The sequence below is a fragment of the Prionailurus bengalensis genome, chromosome D4 (assembly GCF_016509475.1).
Source record: "Prionailurus bengalensis isolate Pbe53 chromosome D4, Fcat_Pben_1.1_paternal_pri, whole genome shotgun sequence".
Classification (NCBI taxonomy): domain Eukaryota; kingdom Metazoa; phylum Chordata; class Mammalia; order Carnivora; family Felidae; genus Prionailurus; species Prionailurus bengalensis.
The window spans coordinates 86108591-86135810 of NC_057359.1; the positions used below are offsets into that span (position 1 = coordinate 86108591).

Here is a 27220-nt window from a genome sequence, read left to right on the forward strand (position 1 = left end):
TGGAGATCCATTTTTCCAGCCCCATTTATTGAAAAGACTGTCCTTTTGGGGTGCCTGGGTGGCTCAGTCAGTTGAGCATCCAACTCTTGATTTTGGCTCAGGGCTCATGGTTTGTGAGTTCGAGCCCCACATCAGGCTCCTCACTTGAGTGTGGAGCCTACTTGGGATTCTGTCTGTCTGTCTGTCTGTCTGTCTGTCTCTCTCTCTCTCTCTCTGTCTCTGTGCCCTCCCCCTGCTTGCACACACTTATTCACATGCTCACTCACTCTCAAAATAAATAAACTTAAAAAAAAAAAAAAAAGACTGTCCTTTCCCCATTGAATGATCTTGTCACCCTTGTCTAAAATCCATTGACCATATATGCAAGGGTTGATTTCTAGGCTTTCTCTTCCATCCTGTTAGTCTCTATGTCTGTCCTCACACCAGAGTGATATTTTAAAATGTTGACAATACAGTGTCTTTTCTTTCCTAAAACCCTTGGCTGCCCATTCAAGACCCTTTGCAAAGCCCTACAAGAGCCTGTGTGATCCGGTTCTGCCTTCCTCTTCCACCTTCTCTCATGCCACTCCCTCACTGTGCTTCACACATTTGGCCTTATTTTGGTCTCTAGAACGCTGTGAGTTCTTCCCTGTCCCAGGACCTTTGCACTTAAACTTCCTTCTGCCTGGAACGGGCTTCTCCGGCACTTCTCATGGCTGGTTTCAGCTTAAATGTCACCTTCTCGGGGGCGCCTGGGTGGCTCAGTCAGTTAAGCATCCAACTTTGGCTCAGGTCATGATCTTGGGGTCCGTGTGTTCGAGCCCCATGTAGGGCTATGTGCTGATAGCTCACAGCCTGGAGCCTGCTTTGGAATCCGTGTCTCTCTGCCCCTCTTCCGCTCACACTCACGCATGCTCACTCTCTCTCTCTCTCTCTTAAAAATAAATAAACATTAAAAAATTTAAATGTCACTTTCTCGGAGAGGCACTCTCCCTAAAGTGGTTCTCTTCTCAATGCTGTTCTCTAACTCAGCATCCTATTTCTTTTCTTAATAGTATTTAACACCCTCCATTTATTTCATGTATTTATTTACTTTCTACTCTGTCATCCACCAGGAATGAGGGTGGGAACCATGTCTGTCTTGCTCATTGTTGTATTTCTAAGACCTGGTACACACTAAATTCTTATTAAATGCTGTTTGTTACTAAATTGACTTCCAGCCCCCTAGTTTCCCCTGGTCTTACAGCCCCAATGCCCACCACCGTCTGTTCATCCTTGAGCCCTAATTTCAAATTCCAAGTAGAACAGATTGGTTCCTCTGGTTCAGGTGTCTGTCCCTGATTGACACTGTTGTGTTCGGGGAAGTGGCGTCATGTGGTATAAAAACGGCCTTTAAAAAAAAAAAAAAAAAAAAAAAAAAAAAAGACCTCTTAGACCCATCACCTCAGCACAGTTTGTGGGTGGGGCAACTTCTCTCTGAAAACATTATAGACAAAATTCAGTTTCGAATGGCATGACGCCCCCCCCTCCCCCCCACCAAATGGTTCTCTAACATTCCCTCATCTGGTAGATGATTTACAATCTCAACCTAAAAAACACCTGGTGAGAATTTCTTCTTCTGCCAGTGGACTGTTCTCCCTGGCACTTTTCTCAGTCCCACACACAAGGGTGTAGATTATAAACTTCCTAAAAATAGAAAGCGTGGCTCTTTAGTTACCACTGTCTGCCTAGCACCAAGCAGAGTACTTAACATTCATTACTCAGTAAGTATTGATTGAATGAATGAATGGTTCAATTTCGTTGAAATTAGAAAGTAGCCTAACCCATCAAATATAAATAAAGGAAAGGGATAATGAGCCTCTTTGGCACCCCCCCCCCAATATAATTGGACTCATTAGCTTGCAGTGCGTTCCATCTAAAATATATGCCATTTTTCTTCTTGATGAATTGAAAGTCTGGTCTCTCATGGCAGCATTCTCGGCAAAGCATAGCTATTACACCATCGACCATTCTTCACCACTTTATATCAAAATCTGTCAGGAAAAGCAAAGATTGTTTGTAGCTTTTATTGATCTTTTCTTGGCCTTTGACTCAGTGGATAAGAACCTGATGTGTTATGAATGATGAATGGTATGGGCACAATATAGATCTCTCTCCTGCCCAGCCCAGCTGCTGATTTTCATATAACCCTACATCTGGATACTTCTGGGGGTGTCACAGTCTGCAAGGTAATTTCAAAGGGTAGTATTTTGTCCATTCCTTTTTAAACTTGGACCTCAATGATGCAAGCCTGTGTTTGGAGGAGTTGCACTCTCCCCTGATGCACGGGAAAGACACATAAATGCTTCTCTATGAGGATGGCAGGGTTTTGTTGTTAGGAACTCACAGTGGCCTCCAAGGCTACCTGGTGGGACTGTCTAATCACTATCAAAAGGACAGTTGACTGTGGACTTGCTTGGCACCTGAGGTTTTATCTGTGTGGGGACTCTTGAAGTCCCGATACGTAGCGATTTGTGTTTTTGCTCAGACACGAATTTGGATTATATCTGTGGGACTGTTGTACAGAAGGAGGATTCTTGGCTAATGAGTGACGTAGCTGCTGGTCCCACGTCCCTGACACGGTGTGGTTTTGTTCTCTGTTCAGGGTTGAGTAGGCTTTTTGTTTTCATAGGCATTTGATAGGAGAAATTACATTCTGTGTGGTATTACCAAATTGAGAGATTATTGAGGGCACCAGCATATTTCCCTCAGGAACACTGAAACATCAAGACTTCAACATTCTGCAGCTAAAATCACAAGTTGGGCAGATGTTCTCCAAAATTGAACCGGCTTATATCTAAGTCTGCAATAGCAGGTTGACTCCGTTAGGTACCTCCAGGCATGTTTATCTCAGAGCGTTTACCAGTAAGTTAGCACAGCGTAAAAGTGTGGGTGCTTTTTCGGATATTTTTGGTGTCTTGGTGGGTGATTGGTAATGCTGACTTTGAAACTTTTCCAGGCTAAAATCACTGCAACCATTTCCTGTGATGTAGAACCTTGAGACCTTCCACATGTAATTATGTATTATAATGGAGCCAGAAACCTTCTATTGTGATTATTATTTTATTACTATTATTAGTTTCAATATTTATTGAATGTTTACTGTGTGCCAGTCACTGAGCTCAATGCTTGGTGCATTTCCCCATTTAACCCTCACAAACAATTGTAGGAAGTAGGCATTATTTCATTACGCTGCACCTGGTGCATGGTGGGGGGAGACATTTGTGGATATTGAATGGATCCCCATTTAACTGATGATCTCAGAGAGGTCCCACAGGCAGTGAAGCGGTAAAGGTGACATTTCAACCCACATCTGTGTGTCTCCAGGAGCCCCTGGGCCTCATCGCTCAGCCTCCAAGCCACTGTTTACAGGCTGTTTTCTAAAGAAACGAAGTTGATTGTTGGGAGCAGACAATTCTGCCCTTAATCAGCAGCACAGAGTAGCCCTGCTTTAGGTTTTTAGCTCAAACGTATAATTTCAAACTCTCTTCTGGCCAAATCTTAACAGGCTTGATTTTAAGAAGAATGTTGATAAGGAATTATCCAAAGAGACATCCATGCCATAATAGTTTAAATTTAATTCCTGGATTAATGTCCACCATGAGATAGCTACCAAAACTTGGCCTTGCTGTTCTTGGCCACTCTTAGACTTGCTTCTCTTGATCTGTGCCTTGGCATTATGTCTTTAACTTGGCCTGATGGACAGAATGGGAAAAGAGCCATATGAATCTAGATGGTATGTCTCTTGAAGGATGCTCTTGATTTTTCTGTCTGCCATAAAGTGTCTCTTTTAAAAGGGCCTATGAGAAAAGTTTTGCTCAGAACCAAAAAGTATGATGCTTCTCCTGAGGAGCTGCTCTGTTGTTAATCTTATGGGCACTGGGAGTCCTGTCAATGACTGGGGCTTTTTCCTCTTTGAATTGGCCTCCAGGGAGGCTCAGGGCCCTAATTATGGCTTGCCTCTCACCACCTTAAAGGGCTTTATAACGTACATCCTGATCAGATTCTCTTGCTCTCACTTTATTTACCCACACCCAATTCGCCCTTGTTCTGGGCTTGCTCTTATCTAACTCCATCCTTTGAGTAAGATATATCTCAGTAAGCTGCTTTAAATATTTTTAAAAATAAGGTAGAGCATAAACAAACAAGGCATTTCCCTATCCAGCCCTGAACCGCCTATCTTCTGTCCCCCATTGACGGCAGTCAGGTTTATGGCATGATTCTGACCCTTGTCTCCTCCCCACCCTATTTGTTGATATAGTATGACTTATGACCTACTTTCCAAGATCAGTGGCACCTGAAGAGAATTAGCACCACCTGACCAGCCTTTCGGTGACCATCTTGGGTAGTTGAGACCCCAAACGATACCAACTCCACTAGCTGAGCACACACTATAATAAGAATACCAAACAAGTCCTCCAGACTTTCCCAGGCAGAAATCTTGGAAACAGCCATGACATTCAGCATGAGCATGCTCTCTAGTTTCAAAACTAGAACTAGAGAGGGGCACCTGACTGGCTCAGTCATTCTTGATCTCAGGGTCATGAGTTTGAGCCCTACGTTGGGTGTGGAGTTCACACACACACACACACACACACACACACACACACACACACCCCTACCTACCTATCTACCTACCTAGATTTGGAGATACTCCATCCCCAACCTTCTGCAGGTCCAGGGATGCTCATGCTTTTCCTTCCTGCTGGCTTCCCATCCCCTTGCTGCCATGTCCTTCCCCACGAGGGGATCTCCCTGCTGCTGTAGCGGGTGTCCTGGGGTCTTTGTTTATTGACGCCTGTGGTCTTCAACTAGTGAGATATAGTACCCTGGCATCCTATAAAAATACTTTCAAATTCTGACCAATATATATTCCAAATATACTGACCAATGTTTAAAAGTTTATCTTTTAGATAATCAGAGATACACACTGTTCATAGATTGTTTACTTGGTAAATTCTTCGCAGGAAATCTAGTTTTCTGCCTTGATTGTGGTTTTTCACATACCCAGGAGGCAAATTTCTAACGTGTGTCTCCAGCACGCAGTCTTGCTTGGTGCCTGTTGGATAACATCCTTTGCCTCTCACATCGTGCCTGGGCCAGAGTGATCTCTGCCCTGCACCTGTCACGTGCGCCCCCTCAGCATTCAGGAAGACCGGGCTCAGGAGCAGGTACCATCAGTTGTAGCAAAAGTAAATTTTTAACTTGCTCAAAAGTATATCATGTTATATACCTTCGTATACTGTTGTCATGAAGAGAATATATTTTCATTGTTTTGTAAGTGCTTTCTTAATTTTAAGTTTTATTTATTTATTTACTTTGAGAGAGAGAGAGAGAGAGAGAGCGAGCATGAGTGGGAGAGGATCAGAGAGAGAGGAGAGACAAGAATCCCAAACAGGCTCCACACCAACAGAGCCCAATATGGGGCTTGAACTGATGAACCGTGAGATTATGACCTGAGCCAAAAGTTGGATGCTCAACGGACCGAGCCACCCACGTGCCCCTAAAAGTGCCTTTTAAGAACCTGTACTTAACTTCTGAATTTAGACAGGTCCACCATCAAAACTGGGGGATGAGACAACCACGAACACATATGCACACGTTTGAAAACCACTGTTTTACTTCTCTCGGGGCTGCTAAAGTTGAAAAGAATTTGGTCTTATTTCCAGAATTTCACATGTGGGCTCTGAATATTAAGAGCTTTGTTTTTAGGTCCTTGGAAGGAAGTGTAGCCCGTTTAACTTATTCACTGCCCCCCTGGCAGGCAGTTAGGAGACAGTCTCCCGGGCCTCTAGGACCAAGAGCATCTGAGGTCCCACTGAGGCCTCCTCTCCCTGCCCCTCAGCTGAGGCCCTGGCGTTTCAGTCCCTGCCTGTTTCGGGTCAGGTCGCCATTTTCTTCAAGTACACATCCATCCCAGAGGTTGGAGCAGCTTTTCACCCTCTTTGCAAGAGAAGGGACAACCCGTGGGCTCTACAGTTTGCCTCCCTTGCTTTCCCGACCAGGTGAGTTTAGGGAAAGTCCTGCCCCCAGTCCTGTCATGGCCGACTGACCACAAAGCGTTCCCAGTTTCATGCCCACTGTTACTATTGAGCCACAGCTAATATTCTCTTTTTTATATTGAACTATCTCCCCCACTTAATTCATGCAGTAACTTTGGCTTCCTTTATGTGTAAGAAAAGGATTGTGTGCTTTCTGGGCTTTTTAATCGGTCTACTGCAGTCATCACTGTGGTGCACGGTCTTTTAAAATCATAGTCTCAAACTGCATTTGCTGAAGAGATGAGAAGATTTTTTAATTACTCTGGGAGCACATTTCAGCCGCACTCTGAATTCTCTTTTTTGATCCCTGTGATAGTTCCACTGGTTCCCTTCTGAATCCCTCCTTTGGATGCTTCCCCTTCTTGTCCTTCGCTGAGCCTGCTCTTGCCAAGGTCACCAAGACCTCCTCGCTACTAAATCCGCTCCTCATCTTTATCTTACAGGACCACTCGGCAGCGTGGCCCGTGGTCACCTTCTCCTCCCTCGGGGCCTCCTGTGCCTCTACTCTCTGTCCTCATCTTCCTGCCTTCCCTGCTTCACTTCCTCAGCTTCTCTTCTGCGGGGGCCCCCACATTTTGATGCTCCTCAGGGTTCCGTCTCAGACACACTGCTCCCCCACTACGTGCTCCTCCCTGGTGATCTCTCCTACCCCGTGGCTTCACTTACTACCTTCAGCCTGGTGACTCACCCATCCCTGTATTCTTCCCAGTTCTCTATCCACAGCGTGTAGAACCATCTGCCCAGATGGCCACTGGATGCCTCTCTTGGGATGGCCTGCAGGCAAGTGAACCTCAACATGCCCCAAACTGAATTCAGGCTGTCCTTCTTCCCTGCCCCCAAGCCCCTGAGTGGACGGTACTGCCTTCTTTTCAGTGGCTAATTCCAGAAACCAAACCCCACATCCAATGTCTTACCAAATCCTATTGGTTTTATGTCCTAAATGGACTTCATGCCTAAATTGTCCTTTATCCACACGGATGTGCACATACCACGCCAGACAGCCTTTTGAGTGGTAGGTAGGTAGATCCACACATACACACACACACACCCATGGAAATACACATGTATGTATTTATACTAATTTAAATTCCACACTCACCTGATGCGGTATTACTACCCCCATTTTATAGATGAGATAACTGAAGTTCAGAGATTCATGAATTTGTTCAAGGTCACACAACTATTAAGTTGTAGAGCTTGCCCCCGCCCCGCCCCGCCCCACCTCATCCACAGTAGTACAGTAAAACCTTGGATCGAGAGTAACTTGTTCTGTGAGTGTTCCACAAGACGAGCCAACATTTCTAATAAAGTTTAACTTGATAAACAAGTGATGTCTTGCAATAGGAGTAGTGCGTGATGCTGAACATCACATGATCACAACTGAGCCAATGATTCTTTCTCGTGCACGCAGCGGGATTGTGGGTGACGGTCTCCCATGCTCGGATACTCGGTCTCAGGCCTCCGTGATTGACAGAGATCAGTGATTTTTCAGAATGTTGGAAGGTGCCCACAACTGGCATCGGTGTATTTTTTGTCATTTCAAAGCACCTATGGACAATCCTTTGCTTTTCCATAGAAGAGTAAGCTTAGGAATGAATGCTTTGCTCATTCAGGTCAGGCTGCCTGCAGATATAGACCCTTTCCTCTGCTGCCTTATTGCCAGTTACATTAAATACAGTATATGACAAGAGTTTAATAATACTGTACTGTAGTCAGCATCCGTGCAAGCATATACAATGGTCCTCCCATGCAGAGAAAAATTCCATTGAGCCAATAGATAGCAGCGTTTCCATTAGTGATAGTGAGAAGTCGTCCTACACAATAAACCTCCTCACTCTTGCCTCCTTCACACCAGCCACCGAAGGTTTTCAAAGGTAAGTGCAGGCTAATTTGTTTATTTTTCTTTATATTTTGTATTTTCTTTACTATTTTGTATTATATTACAGTATTATAATCATTTTTATATGAATATTTTTGGGTTATGGAACGAATCATCTGAGTTTCCGTTATTTCTTATGGGGAAATTCACTTTGACATACAAGTGCTTTGGATTACAAGCCTGTTTCCGGAACAAATTATACTTGCAAACCAAGGTTTTACTGTATTTATCCAAAAGTTGTATTTACCGAAAAGTTATCTTGCCACGTTATGGCCCGCTCCATTCCCCTCAAACTTTATTGTGCATAAAACTCACTTCAGGAGTTTGTTTAAACTTCAGGTTCTGATTCATTATGTCTGGGGTGGGCTGAGTAGGGCACAGTTTTTATAAGCTTCCATGGTCAAAGTGACTTCAAGGTCCTTATAGGTTTCCCATTTGATCTCTTAAGGAGATAGGAAGAGGAGAAGAACAGGAATGTTTGCTTCTGTGTACTCCCTTCTTTGTGTGACATTTATGTCATTTCCTCTTTCCCTGAGCTTCTGGCACTTTGTCTTGTCTCCCTGACATCTCAAAAGATGGCATTCAGCCAGTTTTGCTAAGATTACATCGAGTTTGCCAGAATGCTCAGCTGTAATTAACCTGAGTCTGGGGGCTTTGATTTCCTTAATGCTGCAAAGAGTTCTTTCCCAAATATTCAGCTCTGTCAACATCATCTGGATGCTTACAAACAAACAAGTAGCACCACCAGCAAAAAACCTTCTGTCTGTCTCCTTTGTTTATTGAATAAAGTAGGAACTCTTTAGCCTGACGTTTAAGGCTTTCCCATAGTCTCTCTCCAGCTTGTCTTAGAAACCTTTGCTCATATGGCCCAGGATCCAGCCAAACAGGCGTTTACCTGCCATTACCCAGGTGCCTGGGGCCTCTTTGTGGCTCTCTTTCCTTCTAAAATGCCTTCTCGAAATAAGCATCTGTCAGGTCTGTTTTCCAAGCAGCTTTACCTGATTCCCCCATGGGAAAGTCATCTTTCCCTCCTGAGAACCCTCCATTTCTTTGCCTTTCTCTATGACACCTGTCTTATTTTACATTGTAATTATTCGTGAGCAATTTTGCCTTTTCTAGTGGGCAAGGCTCATGCTTCTTTTGTTATTGTGTCCCCATTAGCTCACTGCCAGAGGTCTGCATATTAGCTAAAAAAACGGTTTTGCTAAAAATCTGGTGTCTGATAGATTCTTTTTCTCTTCTCAGATTTTTTATATTACTTCCCAGTCTGTGTGTGTGTGTGTGTGTGTGTACATGCCAACATACTTCTAAATATACTTTTCTGATTGTAAAATGAATACGCATTTGTTATAGAAAATTTGAAATATACTGAAAAGCATAGGAAAATTAAATTCATCTATAATCCTACCACCTACAGATAATCACTATGAACATTTACTATTATGTCCCTTTAGAAATTAAACTTATATACAAGATAAGTTTGTATATTTTATTGATATGTTTACTTAAAAACAACATATAATCGGGGCACCTAGGTGGCTCAGTTGTTTAAGCATCTGACTTCGGCTCAGGCCATGATCTCGTGGGTCATAGGTTTGAGCGCTGCGTCGTGCTCTGTGCTGGCAGCTCATTGCCTGGAGACTGCTTTGGATTCTGTGTCTCCCTCTCTCTCTCTCTGCCCCTCCCCTGCTCATGTTCGTTCGTTCGTTCGATCTCTCTCTCAAAAATAAACATTAAAAAAAAAAAACAACGTATAATCTTTTTGAAAGCATAGATGCTCTTCCACAAGCAACTTTTCTCCTCCCATACAAATGTCTTCTTTCTCCTTCATGTTTGATCGCGTGGCTATGACCTCCAGACATAATACTGTGGTGTCCTCGTCCTAGAGTTCAGGTAAGTTTGAGGCAGTGTGTGAGGGGATCTTTTCTCGATCATTACGTATCTGAGACCACCTCAAGTAATTCCTCCCACAGGAATGACTTGGCTGGTTTTAAAATTTCTGAATTACCACCTTTGTCCCTCAAAACTTGACACATTCTGGTCTGATATTATATTCACTTCATAGGCCTCCTGTAACAAATGACCACAAAGTGGATGATTTGGAAAGTCGGAAATGTATCCTCTCACAGTGCTGGAGGCCGGGAGCCTGAAATCAACATGACAGCAGAGCCTTTCTTCTCTGAAGGTTCTAGGGAAAAATCCTGCCTTGTGTCTTCCAGCCTCCAGGGTTGTCTGCAATCCCTGTCCTCCTTGGGGCTTATGGCTGCCTCCCTCAGTCTCTGCTGCCGTCATCGCAAGGGCTTCTCCCCTCCACCCACATCGGCACCTCCCTCTCTTTTCTCCCGTGAAGACGCCAGCCCTTGGATTTCTGTCCCACCCTGATCCAGTATGACCTCATCTTAATCACATCTGCAAAGACCCTCTTTGCAAATAAGGGCACATTTTGAGGTTCCAGATGGACGTAAATTGGGGGGGACACTATGAACCCACCATGGTCATCTGCCTTACAGCCTTCCAAAGGTTAGCCCAGGGCAGTTCATTTTCTTCCTTGGTGACCTTTCCTGCCTGGAGTTTTTCTCAGATTTTCTTCTTCCTTTTTTTGTTTTAAAGTTTCCAGTAACTTCTGGGGTTCCTGGGTGGCTCAGCTGGTTAAGCGTCCGACTTCGGCTCAGGTTACGATCTCATGGTTTGTGAGTTCAAGCCCCACATCGGGCTCTGTGCTGACAGCTTAGAGCCTGGAGCCTGCTTCGAATTCTGTGTCTCCCTCTCTCTCTGCTCCTCCCGGCTCATGCTGTGTCTCTCTCTCCTTCAAAAATAAATAAAAACATTAAAAAAAATTTTTTTAAGTTTCCAGTAACTTCTCTGTGTGTTTCTCTTTTCATTAATTTTTGCCTAAAACATTGCATCCCTTTGATTCTTGGTCCCTGGTCTTATGTCAGGGATGAATATTTTCTTCTCTTTGATTATTGGTCATTGTCCCCCTCAAAACAGTAAGAAAGATCTTTTTTCTCTTCCCTTTTTTTTTTTTAATTTTTTTTTTCAACGTTTATTTATTTTTGGGACAGAGAGAGACAGAGCATGAATGGGGGAGGGGCAGAGAGAGAGGGACACACAGAATCGGAGACAGTCTCCAGGCTCTGAGCCATCAGCCCAGAGCCTGACGCGGGGCTCGAACTCCCGGACCGCGAGATCGTGACCTGGCTGAAGTCGGACGCTTAACCGACTGCGCCACCCAGGCGCCCCTCTCTTCCCTTTATAACTGTCTTTTCTTTCTCATTGTTTTCATTTCACTTTGTTCCTTTCCATTCTGGGGCGGCATCTTAAATAATGAATATAACACTGTTGCTGTTTTCTACAATGAACGTCTTGCTTCCCGTCAGTGAGGATGTTAATCCTGCATTTGTATTTTTTGGTCTTATTTTTTTAATCCCTTCCAAAAACTTTATGCGCTTGTTGCAAAGATCATGTCTTCTGTCCTACCGAGGACAGCAACTGCCTTTCTGAAATTTTGGTTTCATGGTTAAAAAAAAAAAAATGGGGTGCTTTCCTTTCTGGTTTTCAAGACCATATGTAGCATTTTTTTTTTTCATAGCTCCCATGTTCGGTTTTTTGTTTTGTTTTTCAATAGAAATCTTCAAACAAAAACTACTCTTTGGATTTGGACCTTGTATTTTTCAACAGGCAGAATGTATGACTGGCCATCAGCTCTCATTGTTCTTTTGGGCACCGCGTCTTCTCTGAGCTGGAGAGCTGAATGGCCGGTGGTTGTACAAAGCTCTCTGATCAATGTCCAGTGTCTAGCTGGTGTTTGTCTTGTAAAGCTCTGTAGGAGGGAGATAGGATGTTCTCCATGCCTGGCTTTGGCTGCTCTGAACCAGTGGCCCCAGAATTTATCTGTATAGCAGGGGCTTAGGGGGGTACAGATAGCAGCAATCTGATGGGAAAAGGGGTATGGAAGTAACCTGTGCTCAGCTCTTCGCATAAGCTTGAGAAAATGGCGTCTGTGTGGATTAAAGGATAGAATGGAGATTATGACGAGGTTGAACATCTCCATCCCAGCCACCCTTGGGCGTAGTGGCAAAACTGTACTCCCAGGATGCTTTGCTCCAGGACTCCTGTCTGTCTCCCTGCCTGTGGCACTCTGCTTATGAAGACTGCGTTTTCTAACGTGGACTTTCTCTCCCTCCCTCCCACTTCCTTCCCAGTGTTTTCTTAGGATAAAAAAGAGGCTCTGGTATGGCTGCAGCTACCTTAAAATGCAGTACCCATGCAGACGACTCCCGGTGTTTTATTGTTATTCTTCATATAGACCCGACGTCTCTCAGCCAAGACGAGACCGTGGAGGGAGGAATAAAGTGCCCTCCAGCTTTCTGTGCTGACCACAGATTTGCTCTATGTCAGGCAACAAAGCTCATGATCAAATGTGTTTCTCCGTTCTTCTCCATTGGCCATGCAGTAAGTAGGGAAAGCCCTGCGATTTTGGCCAGGGGATGGGCAGCCTTTCTTCAGACCCATGAATTGTCACCCTTCATGCTGAATCTTCACAGGTATTTTGCTGGGAAGCTGTGTATCAAGGACCGATGGCCAGATACTGTTTTAATGAGGAAGCCAAGACGGATGTATTTTGAGATGGAAGGTCAAATGGCAGCACTGCCATTTTACTGAGACGTGTGGCCTCAGATTTGTCCGTAAAATAGGTGGAGAGGTCACCTCTTTGAAGAAAGGGTGTGTCTGCAATGATGACTTGGTGACTGACAAGCCGGGGACAATGTGGGAGGCGTCCTGGAAAGTGAGAAGAGAACGGAGAAAGGAATTAGGGAGTGGTAATTAAGGTCTAGCCAGGGTCAAGTAGCCTGAGCTTGTAGGCCTCTTCTCACGGAAACTTGTGTGTCTTTGAACACAGAAGAGAAAGAGCGAGGGCGTCCTTGTAGGAGGTGGTTGAGAGCTGGGGCTTGGCGTGGGAGCATGAGGTTGTGTTGGTAAGCGTAGCGTTGCCAGAACTGACCACGGGTGCCAGCCAGGACATTTACCAAAAGTGCCAAAGTGGGTTACAGGCTACGTATGTGATGACAGAGCTATGGCAGTGTGAGTGAGAACGTGTTCGGGGTTTTAGCAGTGGTAAAGCCATGAAATAAGTGAGGTCATTGGATTTGAGAAAGCAGAGGACATGAGCTCAAGACAGCAGGTGAATCCTCGTGATGGATGCTGCATTTGCTGAAGGTGGTGGCCGGGGACGATGATGACGATGAAGAGTCTGAGCCCAGATCTGAGGCCTCGGTGGTTCTCTCTCGACCAACATCTATTCTCCTGGCTGGAGGATCATCTAACCAACCTGGGTGGTCTGACCTGCGTGCTGGTGGCCAGCACTCCAGCTGCCCAGGCCCCCAAGTCTTCTCCCTGTCCCTTGGCACAAGCAGAATAGGATCAAGGTGAGGAGAGGGAGAAAGAGAGCATCTCTGGTCCCTGTACCCTGCCCCTTGCCTCTCCCTGCAGGAGAAGTGAATCAAGAGTGACTAGGAGACGGGCTCCAGGTGCAGCACTCACCAGTCGGGGGATGGTTCATTGTACCCATCTATAGGCCCCATTTACCTCCGCCCCCCACCTTTTTTTTTTTTTTTTTTTTACTGAAGTATAGTTAACATACAGTGTTATATTAGTTTCAGGTGTAGAAAATGATTCAACAATTTTTTTTAAACATTTATTTATTTTTGAGACAGAGAGAGACAGAGCATGAACGGGGGAGGGGCAGAGAGAGAGGGAGACACAGAATCGGAAACAGGCTCCAGGCTCTGAGCTGTCAGCCCAGAGCCCGACGTGGGGCTCGAACTCACAGACCGCGAGATCGTGACCTGAGCTGAAGTCGGCCGCTTAACCAACTGAGCCACCCAGGTGCCCCAATTCAACAATTTTTTTAGAGTTTATTTATATTAGAGATAGAGAGACAGAGAGAGAGAGAGAGAGAATATCCCAAGGAGACTCTACACTGTCAGTACAGAGCCTGATGCAGGGCTCAAACTCACAAGCTGTGAGATCATGACCTGGGCCAAAACCAAGAGCCAGACGCTTAACCAAATGAGCCACCAGGTGCCCCAACAATTGTTTTTGATGGAAACATTTAAACTTTCTTTCATTCCTTCTGAGTAGTACTTTTTAAGTCAGGTGTGTGCGTGTGCGTGCACGCGTGTGTGCGCCTGTGATTTTCATAGACAGAGTCAAATGGGTTTTCTTGACTCGTATTTGTAGTTAAATTAAAAAAAAAAATAATCTGCTTCTGTTGGAAATCATTTCTCAAAGGTCCTGTACACCTTCCAGAATAAATTTCATTACAGCGATGAAACCTCCAGTTCCCCCGGGCACAGTTGGTCTCTCCAGCCCCTGACCTCCCCCAGCACCCCATTCTTGCTACTGTTATGACATTTAACCAGGTTGTGTGGTGATTTATCTGTTTATATGTGTGCTTCTCTCCCACTAGGCTTTGGGCTCCTCCAGGGCAACGATCATGTTGCATTTGTCTTTATAAGTTCAGCAGTTAGTACAGGCCCTGAAAAATAGGTTCTCGCTACTGTTTGCTAGATAGACAGATGTTTGAACAGAGCTTACAAGCATTTAAATTAAGCTTTAAAACAGTTTAATCATACTAACCATAATAATCAGGGAATTATATTTATTTTGTTTTTTTATGAATATACTTTATTGTCAAATTGGCTTATATACAACACCCAGTGCTCATCCCAACAAGTGCTCTCCTCAATGCCCATCACCCATTTTCCGCTCTCCCCCACCCTCCATCCACCCTCAGTTTGTTCTCTGTATTTAAGAGTCTCTTGTGGTTTGCCTCCCTCCCTCTCTGTAACTATTTTTTCCCCTTTCCTTCCCCCACGGTCTTCTGTTAGGTTTCTCAGATTCCACATATGAGTGAAAACATATGATATCTGTCCTTCTCTGACTTATTTCATTTAGCATAATACCCTCCAGTTCCATCCATGTTGCTGCAAATGGCACGATTTCATTCTTTCTCGTGGCCAAGTAGTATTCCATGGTATATATAAACCACATCTTTTTTTTTTTTTTTTAACGTTTATTTATTTTTGAGACAGAGAGAGACAGAGCATGAACAGGGGAGGGGCATAGAGAGAGGGAGACACAGAATCCGAAACAGGCTCCAGGCTCTGAGCAGTCAGCACAGAGCCTGACGCGGGGCTCGAACTCACGGACCGCGAGATCATGACCTGAGCCGAAGTCGGACGCCTAACCGACTGAGCCACCCAGGCGCCCCAAACCACATCTTCTGTATCCATTCATCAGTTGATGGACAATTAGGCTCTTTCCATAATTTGACTACTGTTGAAAGCGCTGCTATAAACATTGGGGTACATGTGCCAATCAGAGAATTTTATATTAATCATCTGATTAGTATATATGTTGTTATAACATTTATTGAGCACTCCCTATGTCCAGGCACTGTTTTATATTATTGGATGTTCTCCATAAGACTGGAAGTGGCTACAACCATTGTCCCTATTTTAGAGATAAACTAATATTTAGAGAAGAAAAATTGAGTGATTTGCCCAAGGTCTCACAACTAATAAGTGCAGAACTGGGATTTGAACCTAAACAGTTGGATGTTGAAACTCACACTCGGAACCACTCATTGTAAAGAAAGGAAATGAGGAGGGAAGTGTGTAGAAATCTGGTGTCTGGTTGGCTCCGTTGGTTAAGCGTCCGACTTTGGCTCAGGTCATGATCTCACAGTTCTTGAATTCGAGCCCCGCATCAGGCTCTGGGCTGACAGTTTGGAGGTCAGAGCCTGGAGCCTGCTTCAGATTCTGTGTCTCCCTCTCTCTCTGACCCTGCCCTCCACCCACCCTTTCTCTCAGATAAATAAACTTTTAAATATTTATTTATTTTGAGAGAGAATGAGCTGGGAGAGGGGCAGAGAGAGAAGGAGAGAGAGAATCCCATGAACTGTGAAATCATGATCTGAGCTGAAGCCAAGAGTTGGATGCTTAACCGACTGGAGCCACCCCAGTGCCCCTTAAAAAAAAAAAAAAAGATTGCTTTAAGAAATCTGAAATACAATTTTTTAAGATGTATATTAACTTTTTGAGGTATTTTTTCTAGGTTAAAATACTGTTTCTGTGATTTATATACCTGAATGTGAAGTACACAGTGCATGATAAACAGAGATCCTGGGCTGAGGGGGGGGGCACCTGGGTGGCTCAGTCATTTAAGCTTTCAACTCTTGATCTCAGCTCAGGTCACGATCTTGTGGTTTGTGGGATCGGGACTGCCAGAGATTCTCTCTCTCCCTCTCTCTCTTCCCCTCCCCTGTGCATGTGCTCTCTCTCTCTAAAAATAAACAAATAAACTTTTAAAAAAAAAAAAAAAGAGAGAGAGAGAGATCCCAGGGAATCCTAGAATGGAAACAGACACCAGCCCCAAGAACCAAAGCAATTAAGAGAAAAAGAGCCTTTTGTTTTTGAAAAATTACATATTCATATTAACGTAGGAAATATTCTCATTTAATTGCCTATAATATTAAACAAATAATACTGTTATTTACAGCAGTCAATGAATAACATTTTATGCTTCCTGTTTTTAATTTTTTTCTTTTAAATTAATTTGTTAAATCATACAAATGGATGTAATTGTTTGGATATTACCTTTTTTTCCAGAAACAAAACATCTGTTACATTGAACACAGTTTAGTGTTAAATGAATCGTTATGGTTTGGCTGAGTTTGGACCAAAGCCTCTACTCAAGATGTTAAATTTCCATGAATTTCCAGCGTGTTTAGTGTATTTAACTAACTGAAGGAATTTCAGCCTGAGAAACCGGTTTGGTCCCAGTCGCCCAGAGTGACCTCCATGTCCAGCACGTCACAGTCCTGTCTGACAGAACTTTCTGGGACTGTGGCAATTTGGGATTTGTACCGTCCAGTCTAGTAGCCACGTGGAAACACCAAGCGTCCGAGTGTCACTAGTGCAACTGAGGAAGCGAACTTTATTATCTTTTCTTGTAAGTGATGGAAAAATAAATTTAAATGGGGCTGGTGGCTGCAGTATTGGGCAGGGCAAGAACTCTGAAGGAATCCCTCGCTAGCCAAGTGGTCGTCTGATTCACCGCCTTCTTTTTCTCTCTCTTGGGCAGCTTTCCTCAGCACGGCCCTTCCTTTGGCGTATGACCAAATCACAGATGGGAGACAAGATAAAGGAAAATAAGATAAAAATCCCGTCCCCTTTTCTATCACTGATGTCACATACATGTGAACCCCCTTTCCCTGAACTTCTGCATCAAAACGAATGCAAAGGGATTCTGCTCCTTTCTTCTTTGAGGGGACCCTTGGCCGCCTCCCTGTGAGTGAGCATGTGCTGTCATGTGGGGGACGGGGCCCTGGCCTCAGAAGTCCCTCTGAGCCAGGGCCCCCTCTGTGGGGCCATGTTCTGACTACCGCCCCAGCTCTACATGTAGCCACTGGTATTTCATTTCTGAAACCAGTTTTCATTTTGTATATCTTCCTGGAGAATGTCCATTTCCTTGAAGGTTTTGGGAATGCTCGCGTCATCTCATGGAGCATTCTGTCCAGCTTTAAAAAAAAAAAAATCTCTTTCTTCTTAGTTATATTTTCTATATTATGGCTCCGCATTTGTGTTTGTCCCTTGCTTTTTAAAATCAGACTTGCTCGTGATTTCTTGGATGTGTTTATTGATTCTGTTGTCTTTTTGAATCTATAATTTCTACTCTGATATTTTTATTGATTCCTTCCCCTTGCTTTCCCTGGGATTTGTTCATTGTTCTTTTTGGTATCTCCTAGAGGAAAAGTTGAGGCACACGGGCCTAGCTCCCTACATGCCACCTGGGACTTGGAGCCACCTTCAAGCGAAAGGAACTAAGTCAGACAGCCACCTTGAGGGACACTGGTCTAGCCATGAGCCCAGCTACGCTCCATTACTGTAGAAGTTGGCTGGAGTGTATCTTGGTGGTAGCCAGAACCCTGCACCCCATAGGAAGAGCTGGGGCCGGGGACTTCTGCATTGTATAGTATCGGACATTTAGATGGGTTCTGACAGACACTTTCGTTCCTGAGTCAGATCTTCCAATGATGGGGAGAGTTTCAATTTCCTGTAGTTTCAGTTGGCCAGATCACAGGTATGAGGAATAACAGAAAAGAAACTGTGGACAGAAATAGCTTCTCTGCTGCATCAGAAGGATTTTTTTCTGCATCGCTATCGTCCTCATCGCCAAGTTCATTGGAGCACTGTTTCCTTTCGCGTCGGCTGGTGTTCCAGTCTTCGTCAGGACCAGCCAGCCTGGTCCCTTCTGCTTTATTTAGCCAGCTGCCCAGACCAGCTGTGAGGCGGAGCCCTGGGACTGCCATTCTGCGTGCCAGCACCGAATCACTTTGCCAGCGTGACCTATAAGTCACCTGCCCACCTACTGCCCTCACACCCACACTCACCTGAAGCAGGCCCTGCCAGCAGGAGCTCAGGGTGCCAGTCTGATGTGCTAGATCTGATTCAGTTACTGCGAAGCTTCACTTTCCCTTGCACGTGGTGATTTAGGTCCTTTGGCCTGTCCTTCACTTTGGTCTTTCCTTTATGAGAGACCTGGGAGGATTTCCTGGAAATTTCTTGCTTGAGTCATGAACCTCTGGTTTCCAGAACTGGCATCGATCTTGCCTGCATTTTTATATTCCTTTGGTCATTTCAGTAGGAATTTGGCCTCGGCCCATTCACATATGTTTTATTTGCAAAGTATTTAGTGAACATTTATACCGTCAGACAGTGTGCTTAGCTTTGGGGATGCAGTGGGGAGAAAAACCAACATAATCGCTGTCTCCATGGAGCTTATCGTTGGGGAGTAGAGGGAGCACATGAGAAGAAACAGCATGAATCAAGTAATCACACAAAGAAATGTAACTCACAACTCAACAGGAGTGCCCTAGAACTTTTCCCAGGCGGCAAGGGCGGGGAAGTCCCCTGACTGCAGTGAATTTGAAAGGTGAGCAGGAGTTCTTTAGAGGAAAATGGGAGAGGCCTTCCTTGCAGGTCCTCTGGTGAAAAGGAGCAGTGTGGACAGAGGTGAGATCGTGGGACAGTCACAGATGCAGTTTGCCAAAATCGCCCGGCTACGGTGTGCAGACTGGGTCGGAGAGAAGCAAGGGTGCCTGGGTGCATCAACCTGCTAGGAGGCGGTTGCAGTCATCTGGGGGAAAGATGACAGCGACTTGGGTGCGGATGCTGGTGGTAGAGACGGGAAAGGCGAGAGAGTTAAAACCAGGTCAGCCTGAGGCCCGAGTTCAGTGCCTGTGGGTTTTGGGATCCTAAGTTCAGAGGGAGCCAGGTTCCTTCCAGCCATCAGATCATTGAACATGTTCTTCCTTTCTGCTTCTTGAACCTTTGAAGCAAGACAAGCAATAACCTTCTTGTTCTGATCTCAGCCCAGGAAAGGGCATTATTGCCTGTGCCCGTCAGTGTCTGGAATATAGTGGTCGACATTCTGTATTTGTTATATGAGTGAATGAGTGAATCAGTGAATGACTGTCAGCTCTTCTCCCAAGCCTTTGAATTCTGGTTGTCACCAGCTCCAGCAAGGACTGTATCTACCAACCTCTAATTCAGGGGAGTGCTCATCCTCCTGTCTCTTTATACACCTGTGTCAGACGTAATTAATTGACTGCAGCTCTCTTTCCTCTCCAGATGCGACCTCAGAACCCTTCTCCCAAAGCCCTTGAGGCAGCCTACACCAAGAACACTTGACTTGAAACCTGTTTGCTGTGGCCTAAATTTTAATATTTTAACAGACCATGCGTAGAAGCTCATAGGCAAAGAAGAAATTGACACTGAATCCTCTATAGTTCCCCCTGTGAAAATGGCAGTGACGCCAGGAGAACTGCGTTCATCTTGCCCTTATACTTTAGAATCGGCCTCTCTAAACTAGGCAACAGCCTACCAGACCTCACTTTTGACATTCACTACAGAGCACAGGGGTCCCCAGGGCTACTCTCAGGTTCAATCATTTGCCAGAAGGAGACTCACAGAGTCTAGGTAAGGCTGTTAAACTCGTTTATGGTTTATTACAGCAAAAGGTTACAGATTAGGATCAGCCAAGGGAACAGGCACGCGGGACAGAATCCAGGAGGGTTCCATATGCAGCTTCCTGGTGTCCTCTCCCAGTGGGGTCACGGACAGCATTAACTCCTCCTGGCAAGGACATGTGGCAGTACATGCACCAGGGAGGCTCACCTGAGCCTTGGTGTCCAGAGGTAGATCTCATACCGTGTAACCCAAAGCCCCCACCACAACTCATGTTCTTCTCCTGTACGGCTCAAAGTCCCAGGTAAATAGACACTCCTGCAGAACATTTCCAGGGCTCAGAGATCACCTCTCCGAAGCCGAGGCCAAAGGCCACACTTCTGTTGGGCAGGGTTAAGTTCTTTTTTTTTAATGTTTATATTTTGAGAGAGAGAGAGTGTGTGCGCAACCGAGCAGGGGAGGGGCAGAGAGAGGGAGACAGATCCAAAGCAGGCTCCACGCTGTCAGCATAGAGCCCGATGCGGGGCTTGAACCCACGGACTGTGAGATCATGACCTGAGCCAAAGTCAGACACTTAACCGACTGAGCCACCCAGGTGCCCCAGGCAGGGATAAATTCTATACCACACAGTCTCTGTGGCTCATCTTCAGTTTACCGACCGTGGAATAATCTGATGCCATAAATAGCTAAACATACATATAAAAATCCTTTCATTTATTTTTAGAAATGGTTTTGCAAGATAAAGAATAGGTTTAAAACCTGCGCCTTTTCGTGGACTTTCCATGGTGGACGGTTAGGTAAGGATAATGGGTTTCTGAAGTCTGTCTGCCTGTGTTCACATCCCCAGGCCTACCACGTACTAACCAGTATGTGACTACAACTGGTTATTTTATTTACCTTTCTCTGCCTCAGTTTCCTCATTGGTAAATGAGAACAGTGATGGTACCCACCTGTTTTGCTGTTTTGAGAGTTAAATGAGACAATGCATGTGAAGGTCAGAAGAGTACAGGGCGTGGATAAACGCTCAATAAAAAATAGATACTGTTGGGGCGCCTGGGTGGCTCAGTCGGTTGAGTGTCCGACTTTGGCCCAGGTCATGATCTCGCGGTCTGTGAGTTTGAGCCCCGCGTCGGGCTCTGTGCTGACAGCTCAGAGCCTGGAGCCTGCTTCCAAGTCTGTGTCTCCCTCTCTCTCTGCCCCTCCCCCACTCATGCTCTGTCTCTCTCTCTGTCAAAAATAAACATTTGTAAAATTTTTGAAAAAATAGATACTGTTATTTTTATAATTATTGTGGAAAAGATTTATAAGCCTTTTGCAAATCGTTGTCCTTGGGAAGTTTTCCTCTGATTTTCTTCCATTTCCACACCTTCATGTCTCTTAACACGAGCAAAACTATGAGCTAACAATCTTTCTTAAGAAATTGTGTATGTGTTTGACCAGGTGAGTCTTGAGTTAGGTAAGAAGTGTCCCCCACCCCTGCCGGGGCAAGCACTTTCTAATGAGTCTGGGAAATGGAAATTTTTGCCACATCTTTGCTACAAATTGTGGACAGATTTAAAAGTTAAAAAAAAAAAAAAAAAGACATGTCATTTTCCCAAATTGCTACTGAGAAATCTAGGCGTTTTGGGAGAAAATAAATGAAATCTTGGATCAGTCATTTTCGGACTGACGCACCAACGCCCGATCTCACTCATGTCACCCTACCAGTGAGCTTCTTGAAGACGGCCTGTTTGCAAGCATTATGTTGCCAGAGCTCACACTGAGCCTGCCTGCCTGGGAAGGGGCTAATTGGCCTTGTGGAGACCGTTTAAAACTGAGGCACAAGAGCTTTCTGTGATGTTAGTAGAGCCTTGAGTTCATGCCAGCCATTAATTGTTTTTTAGGCTTTCCTGTGAAGACGGCCGAACTTGAGACTTGGCTTTCAGTTTTGCCATCTGTGAGCTGCGCTTGTCCACATGTGATGCGTATTAAGGTTGTTTTTCCAGGGAGCGTTACTTTAATATTTGTTCAGTTTTGGAATATGGCCACGTTTAGATTTTATTCAAATGTTCACGTTTAGATTTGATGCTCTTGTTTCCCTACTCTTGTGGGTTGTAGGGGGCAGGGAGTCCTCACTCTTCAGCTTCCTAAAGACTGTGGGGGCCGACTGTGTGAGGGCCTGGCTGGCAGAGCTTCAGAAAGACCGTTCTCTTCTAGGCTGGGCCCTCCGGCTCTCGTAGGATTTGGCTTACTTATGGGGTGGACACAGACGGACTGAAGGGGCTTCCCACATGGTGACCCAGCTACCTAACTGAGAGCTCTCTTGTCTCCTAGCTTATTTCTAGTGACGCCGATGGAGCCATCCAAAGGGCTGGAAGATTCAGAGTGGAAAATGGCTCTTCAGATGAGGTAAGGAAGCCCCGTCCCCCTGTATTGTCACTAAGCATGTGATTATAGCCCCAGGAGCTAAGCCATGGCTGTAGCACCTGCGATACAGCAGTGAGGCGTTTGTGATGCTCGTTACCACAGAACACTTGCCTCAGTGCAGCCTAGGAAGAGCTAAATGGAGCTCTTTAGAGCTTCACTTGAAGCAGACGTGAAGGGAAAATGCCATTATTCTTTGTATGAACGGTGCTGGTAATAGGGTGATGCAGACCCTTTAAAAGATCTTTAATAGGGCCACCTGGGTGGCTCAGTCGGTTGAGCGTCCGACTTCAGCTCAGGTCATGATCTCATGGTTCACGAATTGGAGCCCTGCTTCAGATCCTGTGTGTCCCCCCTCGCTGCCCCTCTCTCGCTTGCGCTCTCTCAAAAATAAACATTAAAAAAAAAAAAAAAAAGAAAAAGATCTATAATAAAGCCAGGGAGACATAAAGGTGTAGTCTGCCAGCAGTGGAACCGAAGAAGAATTCACAGCCATGACACCTTTTGTGTTTGGCCCCAGAATCCCAGCTCTTCCCCTTGGCCAAGCTAGTCGGCTTGGCTGTGCCACGTGAGCAACACAGGGCTCGGGAGAGAGAGGCAAGAGTTACTGCAAGTACCACATGTTGTCTTTCTTCCAAGAAGACACCAGGGCAGGGTGCCTGTCCACCGTCCCTGGGCCCAAGCCCTCTTTCTGGGGTCTCCTGGTCTTCCTTGCTGCTGGCCGCAGGGATGCACCTTCCTGGTCTTTCTTCAGACTTCCACTGCCCACTCTACTCTTTGAGGTCTGCCTCCCAGAACTACACACAGAGTCTGGTGTAATCCCCCATTTTCCTTCTCTGCTCCCTCTCTGAGAGACAGGCCGTCAGAGTGCTTTAGCAGCCCCTAGCCCAGCTTTGGAGTCAGCCAAGCCTGGGTTCAAGTTATACCTCCCTATACCTTCTAGCAGTATGTCCCTGAGCAAGTGACCCAGCCCTTCCGAGCCTCGGTTTCTTCATCTATAAAATATAAGTGTCTCAGGATTATTGAAAAGAATAAGTGAGCCAAGCTGATAAAGCTGTTGGAACTGTGCCCGCCATCTAGCATGCACTCAATAAGCGGTAGCTGTAAGAGTGATCGTGGTTGTGGTTGTGGTTGTTAACACGATCGCCGCTGTCTTGCCAGCCTTGCTTTCCTGACCACCTCCTTAATCAGATTCTTGGTGAAAGGCTGTGGATTTAACTTGAAAGGCCACGGCATTCGGGAGATTCTCTCTCATCTCAGCTGTGGCCTTAACTTCACATACCCAGACATGGTATCCTCGCCGTTGCTCCGTGAGGCATGAGGAGGCCATCCCGTCTTAGGCCAGACCTCTGAATAGGCGCCCACTTACTCCTTTTCCAAAATGATGTCAACTGACCCACGCAGAGGAAGGAACTCCCGGGGGAATTTGCTTCTGAAGCTTGGAAACAGCCCTCCCCAAATGGCCCAGCTCCTGAAATAAGACAGTCTTATTACCGCAGACTCGGGCAGCCAACTGTGTCCCAGGAGCTAAGCCAGAAGCAGAAACACTTAAGTCTTCATTTTCCAGTGCTCACAAAGCTAGCAGCCACCGTGCTGAGTTTCTAGTTTGAAAACCTAAGTACCAAGAGACCCCAGAGGTTTTCGTGCCTCAAGACATCCTCGTGCTACCAAAAGTTTTGCAGAACGTTAGCCCAGCCTCGAATGAGCAAGCTGTACTGGACTTTCCCCACCCCACGTAAGCACCACTCTGCCCCCTGCCGGAACCGACGTCTAGAGGAAATCCACACTTCCAAAGACAGACTTAAATGTGGTCCTAGGCTCACGAAACGCTCCGCACCTGGCTGAGTCCTCTGGCCATGCCTCTGGACCGGAGGGATTAGAAATCGCCTCCGGAGGCTCTGGAGTCAGACCGCCTGGGTTCAAATGGTGAATCCGCAACTCACCGGCAGCGTGACTGTGGGCAGTTCACTTAACATCTTTGGAACCGTTTGGTGGAGTTATTGATTTCACAAATCACTGTGGTCTGTTGTGTTCAAAACACAGTCCTGTCTCAGATTGCTTCTCTGGGAAATATGATATCAGGGCTCAAACACTGTTTTCAGTTTTGTTTCTACCTGAACCACTGAGCATGAGCGCTGAGTTGGAGCGCTGCGCCTGTGTTTTGTATTGATGGTCTTTAGTTAAAAGCCTCCGGCCAGTGTAATGTACACTCTGATAAAAGACCTTAGTGCCACATGAGACTCAGGGAAAAAAAAAAAAAAAAAAAAAAAGCTGGCCTGCTCTAAGTTAGTTAAAGCTGTCAGTGCACTAGAAGGGACAATATATGGAGCTTGCTTAAAATTTTTCAAACACACAAAGAAACAAATTGCAAAGTAATTTCATTATTGGGCTGTTTCTCCTTTTATTGAATTTTAAGAGCTGTTTAGACCATACGGATCCTAGACCTTTATCAGATACGCGATTCGCAAAAATCCTCCCCCATTCCGCAGACTGTGTTTTCACTTTCTTGACTGTGTTTTTTGAAGCGCAGAAGTTTTTAAATTTAATGTCTCGTCCATCTATTTTTTTCTTTTTGTTGCTCGTGCTTTTCGTATCATTTCAAAGAAACATTGTCTAGTTCAAGGTGGCTCAGTCACTTCCTTTTTTCTTTAAGTTTTTATTTGTTTATCTTGTGGGAGAAAGAGCGCGAGAGTGTGAGCAGGGGAGGGGCGGACAAAGAGGGGGAGACTGAGAATCCCAAACAGGCTCCATGCTGTCAGCACCCAGAGCCCGACTCAGGGCTTGATCTCATGAACCGTGAGATCACGGCCTGAGCCGAAATCTAGATTCGGACCCTTAACCAACTGAGCCACCCAGGCGCCCCGGCTCAGTCACTTCTTAGACTTACCGTTCCGTTGAAGATAATGTCGAATTTGCCTTGATTTCTTTACACATCATCGGTACGCTGATTTTACCATCTGTGACGGAGAACTGCAGTATGTGAAGCCGGCCTGTGCTCGTGGTGTGGTAGTGTCCTGTGTTTCTCTGTGCACGCAGCCGCCTAGTGGTGTGCCGGTGTTGTTCTAGAAAATGAATTGTCAGGACTAATAGGAGACCGAGGCTGAGCTGCCTTTTGGTAGGCAATGTTACCTTGTGATTCAAAATAAGAAATATATATTTGGTCTTTGGCCCACTTCCTGACGCAGAGCTGCCCAAACGCTTGAGTGTCCTAAGTGCGAGGGTGATAAAGGTATCTTTTGTCACATTAATGAAGTGACTATAGGAAAGCCCCTAGGGATGGGGGCCTGGCTACTAGAGAAATTTCCCACCCACTTGCAGCGGGTAGAGCTTTTCATCCCACCCCTGACTCCCAACCTCCAAGGAGAAGAGAAGCGCTGAAGACTGAGTTCAGTTGCCAACGGCCAATGATTTAATCAATCCCAGTTCAATCGGTGATTTAATCGATCAATGAAGTCTCCATAAAAACCCAAAGGACGGGGTTCAGAGAGCTTCTGGGTGGGGAACACGGGAGATGTGGGGAGAGTGGCAGGCCCAGAGGGCATCCCCATACCTCATCCTAGGAGTCTTTTCTGTCTGGCTGTTCCTGAGTTACAGCCTTTTATAATAAATCTAGTTAGTAGTTAAGCCAACAATCTAGTGAGTAAAATGTTTCTCTTGAGTCCTGTTAGCCGCTCTAGCAAATTAATCGAACACAGGAGGGGGTCATTGGAACCTCCAATCTGTAGCCAGTTGGTCAGAAGGACAAATGACAACCTGGTCTTGAGATAGACATCTGTGGCAGAAGGAAGGCGGTCTGGTAGGACGGAGCCCTTCACCTGTGGGATCTGAGGCTGTCTCCAGGGAGATGGTGTCAGAATGGAGTGGGGTTTCAGAACACCCAGCTGGTGTCGGGGAAATGCTTGGTGATGGGGGAAAAAACAAACCTGAGCCGGTGTCAGAATCTGAGTGAGGGTCTGCATTTTCTTTTGCCAGACACCGTAAACTAAATTCCCAGCTTGAGACTTCCCAAACCACCCCAGTGATGCAGAACGGAGCTGAAAGTTTACGTGAAGCCTGGCTTGTGGACACAACACCTCAGAGGCGCTCCCCGCCTGGCTCTGCTCCGCACTGTGGCAACCTGCCCTCTAGTCTTTGGGGTAGAGGGGTCTCTTCTGATTCACGTTTTCCTTCGACGTGTAACCCTTTGGGGCCCTAGCATCATGTGGGCTGGGTCTCCTATTAGACTTCCCTGCTTCAGCAGGTCTGGGGTTTTGATTCTTTGCCCCAAGTTTAGTTTTGCTAGGATTGACGCGTATCCTCAAGCTGAAAAGATATCCATGGTCCTCTTACCTCTCTGGCTTCCCTCTTGCCTGTTTGGGCTGGTAATTCCTGACTATCTTACGAGCACTCCAGGGCTTTTAAGGAGATGTTTTTAATATTTTTCTAGTAGTTTTAGTTTTTTCAGTGGGAGCATGGGCTGAATGACCTAGCCCATCATTACCCAAAACCCAAGCTGTATCAGGAGTGCCTTTCACGCAGCATGTCAAGTCATTCCACCTTCATTCTTTGGATCATTTCTCGGTGCCAGACAGCCAGTGCACTGGCCACTCAGGAGTAAGACTGCGGACGTCCCTGCCCTGGTGGCCTCTTAGACTGGCAGGGGGAGCAGTCAAAACAGCAAGTAACACAGACACAATAAGAGGATAGCAAATTTTGGTAAGTACCGTGGGGGAAAACATCGAGGGGGCTTGGTGCAAAGTAAGAAGAAAAGCCCTACCCAGATAGGATGGGTCCCAGGGATGTCACAGTGAGGCCGAGCAGTGTTTCTGAGACCACTGATGGTAAAGGACCCACTTTTTTTTTTT

At 45.7% G+C, this 27220-nt stretch overlaps 1 protein-coding gene across 2 annotated transcripts in view; it reads left to right on the forward strand.

The window, feature by feature from the left end:
* GARNL3 (GTPase activating Rap/RanGAP domain like 3) overlaps nt 1-27220 on the forward strand; it is a 149294-nt gene that overhangs the window by 44024 nt on the left and 78050 nt on the right. For both annotated transcript variants that reach the window (XM_043566978.1, XM_043566979.1), the window contains one exon: nt 22287-22361. In XM_043566978.1, coding sequence (XP_043422913.1) covers nt 22287-22361 — 75 coding nt within the window. The remainder of the gene's footprint in view (nt 1-22286; nt 22362-27220) is intronic.